We start from the raw sequence: 14,638 nt of genomic DNA, 5'->3' as shown, positions 1-14,638 counted from the left end.
CTCTAGACACGACTTTTTTACATGCTTTGTCCTTTGAGGTGGACATCGGCTGCGGATGGCACTTCTCGTCAGTTCACATTACACCAACACAAAACTGTAACATGTAGTCTTTGAAAGGAGACGGAGGGCCGCACCACATTCAACAGATTGTCCAATGAAGACATTTACCTTCGTCCCACCGGATCCCCGCAAGCTGGGTTTAACCCCGCGCACCGCTCGCGCTCGAGGCCCTGGGAGTCGCACGCACCAGACCGAGGAGAGAAGGCAAGCGAGCGAGCGACCGGAAGTGAGGATCCGGAAGTGAGGGCCGGAAGTGGGAAAGCGGAAGTGGGACGGGGCAAAGGCACTTGGGCCTGGTTGGAGGAGGCGGATAGGTCTGGGGAGCCGCGGCCTTGAATTTGAGTGGGAAAAGGTCCCGACAGGAGAGCTGGACTTTCTGCTCAGGTAGATTCCCTTTGGAGGAGGGGGCGGTAACGGAGGTCGGAGGTCGGAGGTTGGCGTGGAGGGGCCACTTAGCTCCTGTCGTGCTGGTGCCGTCCGAGTACCGGTGAAAGGGGGCCGAGATCCGCACAGTCTGCGTGAGGGAAGGTCCCTGCTGTGTGACGCCATCCCATCACTCCCGCTTTCTAGAAACTTCTCCGCCCAGCCTCCCCCTCCCAAGTCCATTGAGAGCTCTCAGAGGGCAGTCGCTGGAAGTCGATTCCCTATCAGCCAACACCCTTCCCGTACAGAATTCCTCCCCAGCATCTCCTTTCTTCCTCTTAACCGTCCTGCCTGTGATGAGTCCTTTGGCGGCGGCGGGGACCTGAGGCCCAGAGAGGAGGTGGCAGAGCAGGGCCTCCCATCCTGCCTTTGGGATCCTTGTTAAACTAATGAGATGAGACAGGTGCACGTGAGCTCTCAGCAAAGCGTAGCCAGTGACTCCGGAGGGCGGTGGCGGTGGCTTGTGCGCCCGACCTGCTCCAGTTCCTAGAATGGAGCCCGTCACATGGTAAACGCCGGAAAACGAATAGAGTTCGTTAATGATCACCCGGGAGGGGCTCCGACACCGTTCTTTCCATCGGGACAGGTACATCTAATGTCACGGTGTTCTCTTATAATCATTTATAGGAACCGTCTTGGTCAGACCTTATTTCCTCCTGAGCTGAACTCATGTCTACAGGCAGAACCTATACAAACACACACAAGAGCTGTTTTCTGCTCATGATCGCGCTGCCCTAAATCCATGTTTCTAGAGATGCTTCTTGGCACCCCGCCTCTTTGATGTGGTTCTTGTTACAGTTTTCTGTCTTTGGAAAAAGGCGTTTCAGCAACTCAGTCCCTTAGCCTCAATTTTAATACCCAACACGTTTTGAAAACCAATTTCCCCCCTAACTTATTTGGTGCCAAGACCTGAACTGAAACGAGCCATTTGTCTTCATTTATTCCATGTATTTATAGGTTTTGTTTGCAGGCGTGTTAATGTTTGACTGTTCGTAGTGGCCCCACACCTTACTGTGGGTATCATGACAAATACATATGTACAGATATGTAGTGCAGGCATGGCATTACCCTTCAAAAGTAAAAAATTAAAATTAAAAATTGAGTTCGAATTCTACAACTCATCTGGCCTCAATGGATTTGGATAAGAAATTGTGGACCAATAGTTTAATGTCACTTGATAAGTTAAATGTATTGATCCAGGCAAAGTTGTGGGAGGAAACAGCTTTTGGCAAAGCATTGTGGAAGTGGATAAACCTAAAAAGAAAAGAGACCTCTTCTACTTCATTTGTTAATTTTGGAGTTATTTAATGGGAATAGATTCTTAATGATATGTTTTTAATGTAGGGATTGTGTTTTATATTTCTTACTAGAGGCCCGGTGCACAGATTTGTGCACCAGTGGGGTCCCTTGGCCTGGCCTGCGGGGGGTTGGGCCAAAACGAGCTAGCTCTCTGACATCCCCCAAGGGGTCCTGGATTGTGAACGGGGCACAGGTCAGGTCAAGGGACCCCACCGGTTCATGATCAGGGCCGGATCACAATCGGGGCTGGGGAGGGACGGTGGAGGGCTCTAGGGTGTTTCCGGCCCGTCTCACCCAGTCCCAATTGGCCTGACCCCAGCAGCAAGCTAACCTACCAGTTGAAGCATCTGCCCCCTGGTGGTCAGTGCACAACATAGCAACTGGTCGACCAGTCAAATGGTTGGAGGGACAATTAGCATATTAAGCTACACACACACACACACACACACACACACACTCACACACTCACACACTAGGGGCCCAGTGCACAAATTTGTGCACCTTGAAAGGAACTGTGGTGGGTCTCAGCCCATCCTCCATGCCCCTACCCAGCCCCTCCCACTGCGGCCCCAGGTCCCCTGTCTGCCGGCAGCCTCGCTCCCGCCACCACTGTTCCCATGCGCTGATGGTGCCAGCCCCGTTCACACCTGCTGATGGTGCTGAGTGATTGGGGTCAGTGCCAGCAATGGGTGTGAGCTGCGGCTGCTGCCCTGATCACTCCTCAGGAGCAGGGGGAAGTGGAAAAGCCCTCAGGACCAATTAGGGCTGGCAGCCGCCACTTGAACCCGCTGATGGCGCCAAGCGAATGGGCGCCGGCAGTGGGTGCCAACAGCTGCTCTGGCACTGACTGTGGGTGTGAGCGGGGCCAGCACCAGCACTAGCAGTGGGTACGAGCGGCGGCTCCGGCGCCAGTAGCAGGTGTGAGTGGGGCCAACGCCGGCAGCAGGTGCGAGCACTGGGCAGGACTACGGCGTGTGGGAGCAAAGAATTTTCAGTAACTCCTAGGGGCTTGTCCTGATGACAGTTACTGGCTCCCTGCCTTGGTTTGGCACCCCCACTCACCTGCTCCACCAGCCCACTGCGGCCGACACCTGTCATGTTCTGCACATGGACCATGGTGGTCAGTGCACATCATAGCAACTGGTTGGTTGTTCCGATTGTTTCACCGTTCAGTCTATTTGCATATTAGCCTTTTATTATATAGGAGAATAGATATCTCCCACAAAGCTGTGTAAGTGGTAGGTATTAAAAAAATATTTATTGATTTGAGAACAGTTGCTCAGTACTCTAGAGTTTTACTGGACAATTACAAGAGCTGGGTTATATTTTTAAAATGCCATGTTTATAATCTAAAGATATGGAATCAATGCAGGTTTATCCCAAAGCAGAATCATTCAACCATTTGGCCACTCACCCAACACCTGTTTCTTGAGTACCTACTATGTGTGCTAGGTACATGTTAGTCAATAGGATTACATTGGTAAATAAGATGGACAAGGTCCCTGCTCCCAAGGGCCAGTCTGGTGGTGGAGAAAGCCAAAGAGCAAATGACAAATACATATGTACAGATCATGATAAGTCCATAAAGGAAATATACCAGGTGCTAAAAAGAGTTTGATGGGAAGACTTAAGTAGTTAGCAAGGTCAGTGAAAGCCTCTCAAAGGAGGTGACATAGATTTGGTATGAAAATTTACCTTTTGGGGGCACTAATTTTGTCTCATCGTTGTGATAATAATATCAAGTGTTTGATGATTTGAGTAAATTGAGTGTTTGCATGTAGTCAGGTGTCTAAAACACATAATAAACCAACATATAATTTACAGCTACAGCTAATTGAACTTCTTAAGGTGAACACATCAAGAGTAGGATCGTGTCTTATATATTCTTTATCTTGTTACAAAGTACCCTATGTTAATAAGTGATAATAATTCATGTATCCAGATATTTTTCTTTTTGGTTTTTCTAATGGTTGGAAATGTATTTAATTTTGGTATGATGCCAACAACATCCATTTTAAACTACTATATGGATTGAAGGCTATTATTTAGGTAGTTTTCTGGGGCAGAAAATTTATTTAAGAAAACATTTTTTTAATTTAAAAATGCAGGTTAGAGAAAATAGGAAAGCCTAAAAATTAGGGTTTTGTCCCACAAAATATAGATAGCTCTCCAAAAAGAAAAAAATGGGTTTTTAATGACTGTTGTTCAATTACAGAAGGGTATGATTCTAACAGGGTGCTGTTGTTTTTAATAGCATTGTGAGGAAACAGATCAATATTTGTTGCTCTAAGCCAATGTCACAGTGCATCTCTACATTTAGGGAGCTTGGTAGAGGGGAAAAAAGGAAAATAGAAAAAGAAAACTCTCATGATTGAAAATTTTAATAACTTATAAACTGGGTTTTTGCTGCAGTAGTGAGTCAGATAAAAATGCTTGTATTTGAAGTGAAAATGAGGAAAAATCAGAAAAATTAAAAAGCACACAACTTCTTTTTTCCTTCCTGGGTTGATGATAGTCTCTTTCTGAGAAACCTTAATTAAACTGATGCATTTTCTATCTTGCTTATTTGAGGATGTGTTGTATTAAAAAAAAGATTATCTCTTACTTTTAAAAAAGGACATAATAATTCATTTAGGATGCTTCTGAAAATTTACATCTTCCATAAGTACACACACAGGAATTAATAAAGCCTGAACTGGGAGTTGAGAAGGTCAAGGAAGAGAAACAAAACAAAATTAAAATAACAAACACATTTGTTATGGATTTTAACCATTTTCTTTTGTATGTATACACTTTCTCTAGGAAAATCTAATTATAGATTGTGGAGGCTTCATTGAGTCTAGATGCTCACAGGGCTTGAAATCAATTTGGTGTGTACTATTTTGGTGGTCATCAGTGGTGATCACTACGGAAATTGCAAACTAATTGACCCACCTTAATACAAAATAATCAAAAAGAAGAAGGGGAAGAGTTTCATGTAACCTGAGAATTGATCATTCACAGCATCATTTAAAGTTTTGGGGCTGCATACCCCTTTTAAGTTTTAATGTTGTTGTTTTTTTATCAACCTACATGGGACTTTCTTTGTGTACTTGTTTTGAGATCTGAGAGAGGCATGCCTGTCACTTCAGATTTTAGGAAAATTCTTACACTGTTTGAATCATACTGTTCTAACCTCAGACTTTATTTTTTAAAGTTGAGTAAAGAAAGTAATTTAACCTTTTCCTTGAATGTACTGGTCTTACTAGGACCAAACATTGCTTTAGTACCATGCGTTAGATGTGGAGTCCACTGAGGTGCAACTATTTGTCTTAATAGTTGGTGACCCTTCCTTCCCCCTTTTGATTGACAAGAAAGCAGACCACATTTAGATCTGATTCTAATGGCCTGTAGTTCTAAAGAGAATATGACCATAGGGTTACTTGGTGACTTTAAGACTCAATTTTCACCATCTTAATTACTTTTAGAACTTAGTATTTTTATATATGACAACTAATCTTACGCGTGATATGTCAGAGCCCAAGTCTCATTTCCTTTTTCTTTTTTTGGTTAATCTCACTCAAAGGTATTCTTCCATTGATTTTTTTAGAGAGGGTGGGAGGGAGGGGGAGAAACACAGAGAAACATTGATGTGAGAGAGATACATCAATTGGTTGCCTCCTGCTCGTGCCCCAACCAGGGCCTGGGATCGAGCCTGCAACCGAGGTACGTGCTCTTGACTGGAATTGAACCTGAGACCCTTCAGTCCAGGGCCAATGCTCTATGCACTGAGCCAAATCAGCAAGGGCCCAAGTCCCATTTTCTTACACTAAGTTGTCCACTGTCCATGAAATGCTTTGTAATAATTTTATTTCTGGCCAAAGAGAATGAATGATATTTTCTGCAGGAACCATTAGGACTAGAAAGACCAGTTATATTGCTCTAAATTAAGTAGGCCAATCCCTTATGAGAGATTATCCCATAATGACCGTAGAAACATTTATATATATACCCTCAATTCTGGCTGATGTAAGTGAGGGGCTGATTTAGAAACTAAAGTTAGATTTTTTAGACTGACTTGTTGTTCAGTAGACATTAACTTACATTTTTGTGTGTGCTTTTCTTTGCAGGAAATTGATGCCTTGTCAAGATGATGATTAATCATTTGTATTTGGGAACAGCAGAAACAGGGACCAATGACCTGACAAGGGTTTTATAAAGCAGTTACATACACACCTATGCCATTGCTCTCCTCTCCTATCTCACCTTCAAACTTGTCTTACCCATGGCATTCAGGAGGCAAGTGAAAAACTTTGTGAAAAATTACTCAGAAGCTGAAATAAAAGTCAGGGAAGCAACTTCTAATGATCCTTGGGGTCCTTCTAGTTCCCTGATGTTAGCTATCAGTGACCTGACTTTCAACACGATTTCTCTCTCAGAGATTATGAATATGCTATGGCAGAGACTAAACGACCATGGGAAGAACTGGCGCCATGTGTATAAATCCCTTATGCTAATGGATTATCTCATCAAGAATGGATCTAAGAAAGTTATTCAGCTTTGCCGAGAGGGGTTCTGTAAAGTTCAAATACTAAAAGATTTTCAACATATAGATGAAGCTGGAAAAGACCAAGGTAACAGTTAAAGAAGTGTATCCTGTGTGCTAATAAAGAGTAGGAGCTTGGGAGGGGATCATTTTAAAACAGGAGCTGGGGAGAAGTTGTTCTTAAACGTATTAGCTACCTTTCCTCTGGGACAGTTGTGGTTTCCAGTTTAATCCTTTGTGTTGTCTCTTGAGAGCCTTAGAGGGCAGCATTTTGGTTTTTCCCCCAAAAAGGATGTATAAAACTAACACTTAGGTTCATGATAAAATAGTACCTCATAGAAAATGAGCAAAGTGAATAAAACAGGAGGTATGGCAAATGGCTAAAATAATGTCACTATAATTCATAACTATAATTAGATTGGACTTTAGTCATAAATATAAGGAAATGTTTCCAAAGTCTATGGAATCTTCAAAGACTAGTATATATTCAAGAGGTTTTATGAATATAAAATCTAGGTCATAAAATAATTTTGTCAGTGGAGGAGGGGGTGAAATAGGGAAAGGGTAAATAGAATACTGAACTGAGATGATTCAGTAGTGCCTGATTTTCTACAATGGTAAAAGAATCAGCACTTTCTCCCCATCCAATGTAAAATTATTATTTGTGCTTAAAGTGAATAATCTTACGAATAATGAGAAAAGGATATAATTCAGTGCAGTGTGTTTGTTACCATAAGTGTACATTTTTAAAAATAGACTGTTTTTACAGCAGTTTACAGAAAATTATGCAGAAAGTACAGAGATCTTACATACCCTTTCCTACCCTCACATGGTTTCACCTATTGAACATCTTGCATTAGTGTGGTACATTTGTTGCAATTGATGAACTAGAGGCCTGGTGCACGAAATTTGTGCACTCCCGGGGGAGGGGTCCCTCAGCCTGGCCTGCACCCTCAGGGGATGTCCAACTGATGGCTTAGGCCCGTGGTTGGCAAACCGTGGCTCGCAAGCCACATGGGGCTCTTTGGCCCCTTAAGTGTGGCTCTTCCACAAAATAGCACATGTGGGTGTGCATGTACAGTGCGATTGAAACTTTGTGACCCATGAGCAGAAGTCAGTATTTTGTGGAAGAGCTGGTATTTTTTAAAAATATATTTTATTGATTTTTACAGAGAGGAAGGGAGAGGGATAGAGAGTTAGAAACATCGATGAGAGAGAAACATCGATCAGCTGCCTCCTGCACACTCCCCACTGGGGATGTGCTCGCAACCAAGGTACATGCCCTTGACCGGAATCGAACCGGTACCCTTGAGTCCTCAGGCTAACGCTCTAACCGCTGAGCCAAACTGGTTAGGGCAAGAGCCGGTATTTTGTGGAAGAGCCACACTCAAGGGACCAAAGAGCTGCATGTGGCTCCCGAGCCGTGGTTTGCCGAGCCGTGGTTTGCCGAGCCGTGGTTTGCCGAGCCGCAGTTTGCTGACCACCAGCTTAGGCCCACTGTTAGTCGGACATCCTTAGTGCTGCCGTGGTGCAAAAGAGGCTCCCGCCACCGCTGCTGCGCTTGCCAGCCATGAGCCCTGCTTCTGGCTGAGCAGTGCTCCGCCTGTGGGAGCACACTGACACCAGGGGGCAGCTCCTGCATTGAACGTCTGCCGCGTGTCATAGCAACCGGTCGTCCCACCTTTCAGCGATTTGCATATTAGCCTTTTATTATATAGGATTATTATTAACTAAGGTTCTTAGTTTACATTACGATTCACTCTGTGCTACGGGTTTTGAAAATGCATGCATAATACTAGGGTGTGTGTCACTGAGCCAGTCACTGTTATCATATGGGATAGTTTACTCAGTAGTTACTACCTTATAAGTGCCCTGTTCTCCACCTATTCATTCTCCCCTGCCTCACCCTCTTGAACCCTTGACAACCAACAACTGATCTTTTTACTGTCTCCATAGTTGGAATCAAATGGCATGTAGCTTTTTCAGACTGGTTTCTTTCATGTAGCAATATGCATTTAAGATTCTTCCATGTCTTTTCATAGCTTGAGAGACCTAATTTCTCTTTTTGTCCTCCACTTTTTTGTTGTTGTTAATCCTTACTCAATATTTTTCCATTGATTTTTAGAGAGAATGGAAGGGAGGAAGGGAGGGAGGAGAGAAGGAGAGAGAGATAGAGACAGAGAAAGAGAAAGAGAGAGAAGTCCTTTAAAACTCAATTAAATATCGATGTGAGGGAGACACATTGATTGGTTGCCTCTCTCATGTGCCCAATTGGGGTTGGGGATTGAACCTACAACCCAGGTACATGTTGTTGACTGGGAATCAAACCTGATGCTCTGACCACTGAACAACACTGGCCAGGGCTTTTCGTAACTTTTTTAAAAGCAGCGTTATTGAGATACGTCATATACAGTATAATATAATTCACCCATTTAAAGTGTACAATTCCATGGCTTTGGTATGTTATTTTTAAAGCTCAAAATATATATAACATGAAACTTGCCATTTTAAATGTACAGTTCAGACATTAATTACATTCTCAATGTTGCATAACCATCTCCACTATTAAGCATACGTCCCCTGCTCACTTCTAATCTACTTTCTGTCTCTCTCACATCAATGTTTTCTCTCTCACCCCTCCTCCACTCTCTAAATATCAATGGGGGGAAAAAATAGCCTCGGGTGAGGATTAACAACAAAATAACAAAATCTTTGTTTAAATCCTATAACAATATAGATTATTGATTTATAGAAAATCCCATAGAGTTCTGTAGAATACTGATTTCATTTGGAGTGAATTTGTTGTGATTGTTCTTTTATTGACTATTAACATATTTTTAAAAAATCTATCTTGGAATTTTAGTTTTCAGCTTATTTTGAGTGAGATGTTATTCCCCAACCACTTCTGTTCACTTTTCCCTTAATGTTGGTTTTTCAGTTCCTGCCACCCAGCTTCCTTTGAGCCTTCAGCATAGCCCTTATAAAGGTAGCTCAGGGCTCCTGCTTGAGATAATACTAGGGTGTGTGTCACTGAGCCAGTCACTGAGCCAGCAGGTGGCTTAGTTTAGTTTCAAGCCTTAAGGCTGCATATGTGTCCTCTTGCTTCTAGACCCACAACTACAAATAAATTATAGCCCAGGAAGCTATTGGGGAATTTTTTTTCCCCTTTCTTCTAAGACTTCTCTCACAAACATGGATAACCCCTAACATCAAAGAGTGAGACACTGCTGATTCCCTGGCACCTGAGGAGCTGAACTCCTGGTGTCAGATCAAGAGCCCAATAGCCTGTGGCTTCAGCCCTGCTCACTGCCATTTCATTTCTCTCATATTTCTGGATCATGGAGGTTTTTATCTTGTTTTTGAGACTGATGATGTCTATTATTGCTGTGATTTTTGGAGAAGAGCAGAGGGTGATTTGAAGCATGAACTTACTGTGCCAACTGGACTGAAGATTTTTTAACTTGGAAATAACTTAATGTTTGGGATACTTCTCCCCTCCCTCCCATCCCCCATCCCTGAGGCATTGTGAAGGGCAGATTGGAAGGGAGGCTAAAAATCCTATATGATAAAACCCTAATATGCAAATCGACCTAACGGCTGAATGACGGGTTGCTATGATGCATACTCACCACCAGGGGTCAGACACTCAACACAGGAGCTGCCCCCTGGTGGTCAGTACTCTCCCACAGGGGGAGCACTGCTCAGCCAGAAGCTGGGCTCACGGCTGCTGAGCGCAGCAGCAGTGGCAGGACCCTCTTCCGCCTCCCAGCAGCATTGGGGAGCAGGCCTAACCCAGCAGGCAGACATCCCCTGGACTGAAAGAGGGAGCAGGCCAGGCCGAGGAATTCCCCCGCCCCCAAGTGCATGACATTTGTGCACTGGGCCTCTAGTAAGTAAATAATTTAGAACACCACAGGCAACAAATGATGAGGGAGATGGAGTGGAGAGAATGGGCTTAGAAGATATTTAGTATGTACAACCAACAGACATACATTATTGAATTTGAAGAGGTGAATGCTCATATTTCTGGCTTAAAATGGAGATAAAATTCACTGAGAAAGGAATATGGGGAGAAGAGTAGATTTTGGTGGTTCAGAATGGAGAAAGGAATATTAAGATGTTTTGTAACTACTGTGTGAAGCTCAGTACATACTGGTATAATTCTAAAAGTCTGGTCTGTGTCTGTCATGCTGGTGCATCTCAGTGCCCAAGATCTCTGAATTTAGCATGCTTCCAAATCTCTTCACTTGATATTCAGTTATGAACTTACATAGACGCCTTCTCTGTATTTGGGAAGTTTTTCTCAGCATATTCATTCACTCATCCATTCATTTAACAAGCATTAGGTATTTCTTAAGCAAACAAGTGTAGTTCTGGCCTTGAAGAATGTTATACATTGATAGAGGAAAAAGGCATTTATCAAATAGCAATTACAAACAGTGGAAGCACTATAAAAGATAAGTGTAGCGTGAAAGTGGGGCCTGACCAAGTTGGGCCAGTGGAAGGGGGTTTTCCTCTCAGAAAGGCTTTATGAAGAAATGAGGTCCAAACTGTTCACTCTGCCAGGTGTTTTCTCCTGGTACATCTGCATAGGTGGCTTTTTCTTGCTGTTCAATACTCAACTGATGTGGTACTTCCTCAGCAAGACATTTCTTGACCACACCCCAAATTAATGTTTAGCACATGACTCTTCTTTATCTCCTTTAAAGTATTTATTTTTCTCTGGATTTATCTTGTTTAGGGTCCTTGTCTCTTTTTTTCTTCACTTGTGCCCCCACTGTTTAGAACATTTTTTGAAACATAAGTGTTCAGAATGTTTAAATGTGAATAACCTTGGGTATTGGTCTGTTGCATGGTTGTTCTGATTTGCATGTCCTCAAAGTCCTCTGCCTTGAGTTTGGTAGCAGGACTCAGTTGGTCTTCTACTTGTTCACTTTTCTATCCCGTTGATCCTCCCCTCACTCTACTGTACCTTTCTAATGGGAGTTGCCAAGGGTAACATCTCACTCTCTGGCCATACTGATGGGCATGTGACTTGCTAGCTGGGACAGAGTTATTCTCCTGGATTTTTCAAATTTGAAGGAAAGAAGAGGGAGACTTCTCAGGTGGCAGACTATGAGGTGAACCTGGAGCTGTTTGTGGCCATATCCACATCCAGATGGAAGAAGCTGGTCTGCAGCAGGAGAAAATGAAGGCATAAAACAGAGAAGCAGAGGTGGGAGAGGAGAAAAGAAAGAGTCCTTCCTGGTAGTTTTCCAGTTTCTGCTTCACTTGGACCTGAGGCCCAATTGCAACCTGTGGTTTTTCCATGCCCTTTGCCTTAGCCAGTTCACATTGAGCTTCTTTTGCTTATAGCCAAAGATTCCTAATTAAAAATAGTATATAATTTTATTTTTACTTTAACCTTTACCTCAACTAGCAAACTTTTCATCTTGATGTGTTTTATACAATATCTTTGGATATTGATCTCTTACATAGTATCTTGTTTCAGAGAAGCCATATTTTCTCCCTCTCTCTGTTTCTCTATATCTCCCTCCTTTACCCTCTCCTTTTCTCCATGCCTCTCTTTTCTTTCTCTCTCTCTGATACAAAGAAGTTACTGCCTAAGATTATCCTATTTCCAGTAATAGTCTATTTTAGTTCTGTGTCCTCTTTCCTTTATTTATTTATTTAAAATTTTGTTTTATTGCTTAAAGTATTACAAAGAGTAGTACATATGTCTCCTCCCCCCCCCCCCCCTTGACCTTCCCCTGGCCTCCCCTTTCCTTTATTTAAAAACATATTGGTTAGCCCTGGCTGGTGTTACTAAGTGGTTAGAGCGTCGACTGAGCCTTGAAGGGTTGCAGGTTCGATTCCCTCCTGTGGGCAGGAGGCAACCAATAGATGTGTCTCTCTCACATTGATGTTTCTCTCTCTTTCTCCCCCTCACTCCCTCCCTTCCACTCTCTCTAAAAAAAAAGACACAAAAACATGTTGGTTGGAGGTGAAGTACATGCCATCTTATTTTTATTATTATTATTATTTAACCCATCCTTGAAACAGACTTATTGGGTTCTTGAAATTTTTCACTTTCAACTTAGATGTTATAGAACAGCCAGGTTTCTGTTCTTCAGCATCTCAAGAACGGAGGGGAGGTAGCCAGGGCAGTGGGCAGCTGTGAACAGGAAGTTCGTGTCTGGGTGATTTCTTCCCAATTTTCTGTCAACTCCTGTGACTTGACCTTACTGATGCTGCAGATTGCTACCTCAGGGAGGAGTCCCGGTGTTTCAGGGAGAAGTCTTCCATTATTGCAGTTGGCTTTCTGCTCTATGTACCTGCTTGTCACTTTGAATGAGGAGAGCTGCCCTCAATCCCTATCAATCCATGCAGACTCCAAGTAGAATATTCCACATCTATTCCATAACTTCTAACTTTTTCTAAGTAGGGGTGTTGCAAGAAGTTGTTTCAGGTCAAGCAACTTCCTTAGGCAGCTAGGTTATAAATTGGCTCTCATTATCCATTCGTACTATGTCAAGAAGGAAATTCAGATTTTTGGTAATTTGCTCCTTTTATTGATTCATTCATTCAGTAAATATTTATTAAGCATCTACCATTGCAGTCACTCTTCTAGATGATGAAGATGCTGGATGAATGAGATTCTCTGCCTTAATGGAGCTTATATTCTAGGTGAGGAAACAATAAACAAATCCTATCTAATAATAGAAAAACATGGTAATTAACCATAACTTCGCTACCCTTCCCATTGGCTAATCAGCGAGATATGCAAATTAACTGCCAGCCAAGATGGCGGCCAGCAGCCAGGCAGCTGAAGCGAACATGAGGCTTGCTTGCTGCAGTGATGGAGGAAGCCAAGGTTCCCCACCTGCCGCAGCCCAGCTCTGAGCTCCGGATGCAACAATGTTGCAATTATAGAACCTAAACAAACCCCAGGTACCTACTTTCAGCCAGCGCGGCCTCAGAGCTTAGAGAAGCCAGTGATGGCAACAGAGTTTCAATTATAGAATCTAAACAAACCCAGGTACCTGCTTTCAGCCAGCAATGGTCTCAGAGCTGGAGCCGGGTCTCAGCTCCAGTGACAGCTATAGAAGGTAAATAAATCCCAGAATAAAAAGAAAAAAGAAAAAAGGAGAGGCTGGGAGCTTCAGTCACCCACCAGCCTGAAAACAGCCCTCAGCCCCTCACCCAGACTGGCCAGGCACCCCAGTGGGGACCCCCACCCTGAAGGGGGTATGACCAGCTGCAAACAGCCATCATCCCCTCATCCAGGCTGGCCAAGTACCCAAGCGGGTCCCCCACCCTGATCCGGGACACCCTTCAGGGCAAACCAGCCGGCCCCCACCCATGCACCAGGCCTCTATCCTATATAGTAAAAGGGTACTATGCAAACTGACCCTAACAGCAGAAGGCCTGGGAATGACTGATCACTATGACACACACTGACCACCAGGGGGCAGACGCTCAATGCAGAAGCTGCCCTCTGGTGGTCAGGGTGCTCTCACATGGGAGGAGCTTTGCTCAGCCACAAGCCAGGCTGATGGCTGGCAGTACAGCGGTGGTGGTGGGAGCCTCTCCTGCCTCCTCAGCAGCGCTAAGGATGTCCGACTGCAGTTTAGGCCTGCTCCCTGCTGGCAAGTGGACATCCCCTGAGGGCTGCCGGGCTGCCAGAGGGATGTCTGATTGCCATCTTAGGCCCAATCCCCCGGGGAGCAGGCCTAAGCCAGCAGGTGGTCATTCCCTGAGGGGTCCCAGACTGCGAGAGGGCACAGGCCGGGCTGAGGGACTGGCATTTAGAGAACATTGTTGGCCCCTCTTCTCTAAATATGGGGTGGGCAAAAGTAGGTTTACAGTTGTGAGTATGTGGAAACAGTTTATTCTTATATCATGTTTATTAATTACTGTGTTTTCTATACAAACAACTATAAACCTACTTTTGCTCACTCCCTGTATACCCTGAATTTGACCATTTCAAATTATTTCCACTACTAGTAAATTATAGTTGGAGACATTAATGTTTAATTCATCGCACTTGGAGCCCAAAATGAACATAATAGTGGATCTTCAGGGACTTTTCAGCTTACCTCAAAGAAGGCTTGGAATGACATGAAATGTTAATATAAGTTTGTCCCAAGATGTGGAGAAGTAAGGGATTTCTTTTTTTTTTAAATACATTTTATTGATTTTTTACAGAGAGGAAGGGAGAGGGATAGGGAGTTAGAAACATCGATGAGAAAGAAACATTGATCAGTTGCCTCCTGCACACTCCCCACTGGGGATGTGCCTGCAACCAAGGTACATGCCCTTGACCGGAATCGAACCCCGGGACCCTTGAGT

General features: G+C 43.8%; 1 protein-coding gene across 1 annotated transcript in view; it reads left to right on the top strand.

The window, feature by feature from the left end:
* Nucleotides 1-6,046: 6,046 nt before the first annotated feature.
* ENTHD1 (ENTH domain containing 1) overlaps nucleotides 6,047-14,638 on the top strand; it is a gene marked incomplete at both ends in the record, with an annotated part of 85,644 nt that continues 77,052 nt past the window's right edge. Inside the window, one exon of the mRNA XM_081084053.1 lies at nucleotides 6,047-6,395. Within this exon, the coding sequence (XP_080940179.1) occupies nucleotides 6,047-6,395 (349 nt within the window). The remainder of the gene's footprint in view (nucleotides 6,396-14,638) is intronic.

The sequence above is a fragment of the Myotis nattereri genome (genome assembly GCF_964212035.1).
Source record: "Myotis nattereri genome assembly, chromosome: 2".
Classification (NCBI taxonomy): Eukaryota; Metazoa; Chordata; class Mammalia; order Chiroptera; family Vespertilionidae; genus Myotis; species Myotis nattereri.
This window is presented reverse-complemented; position numbering and strand designations above follow the sequence as displayed.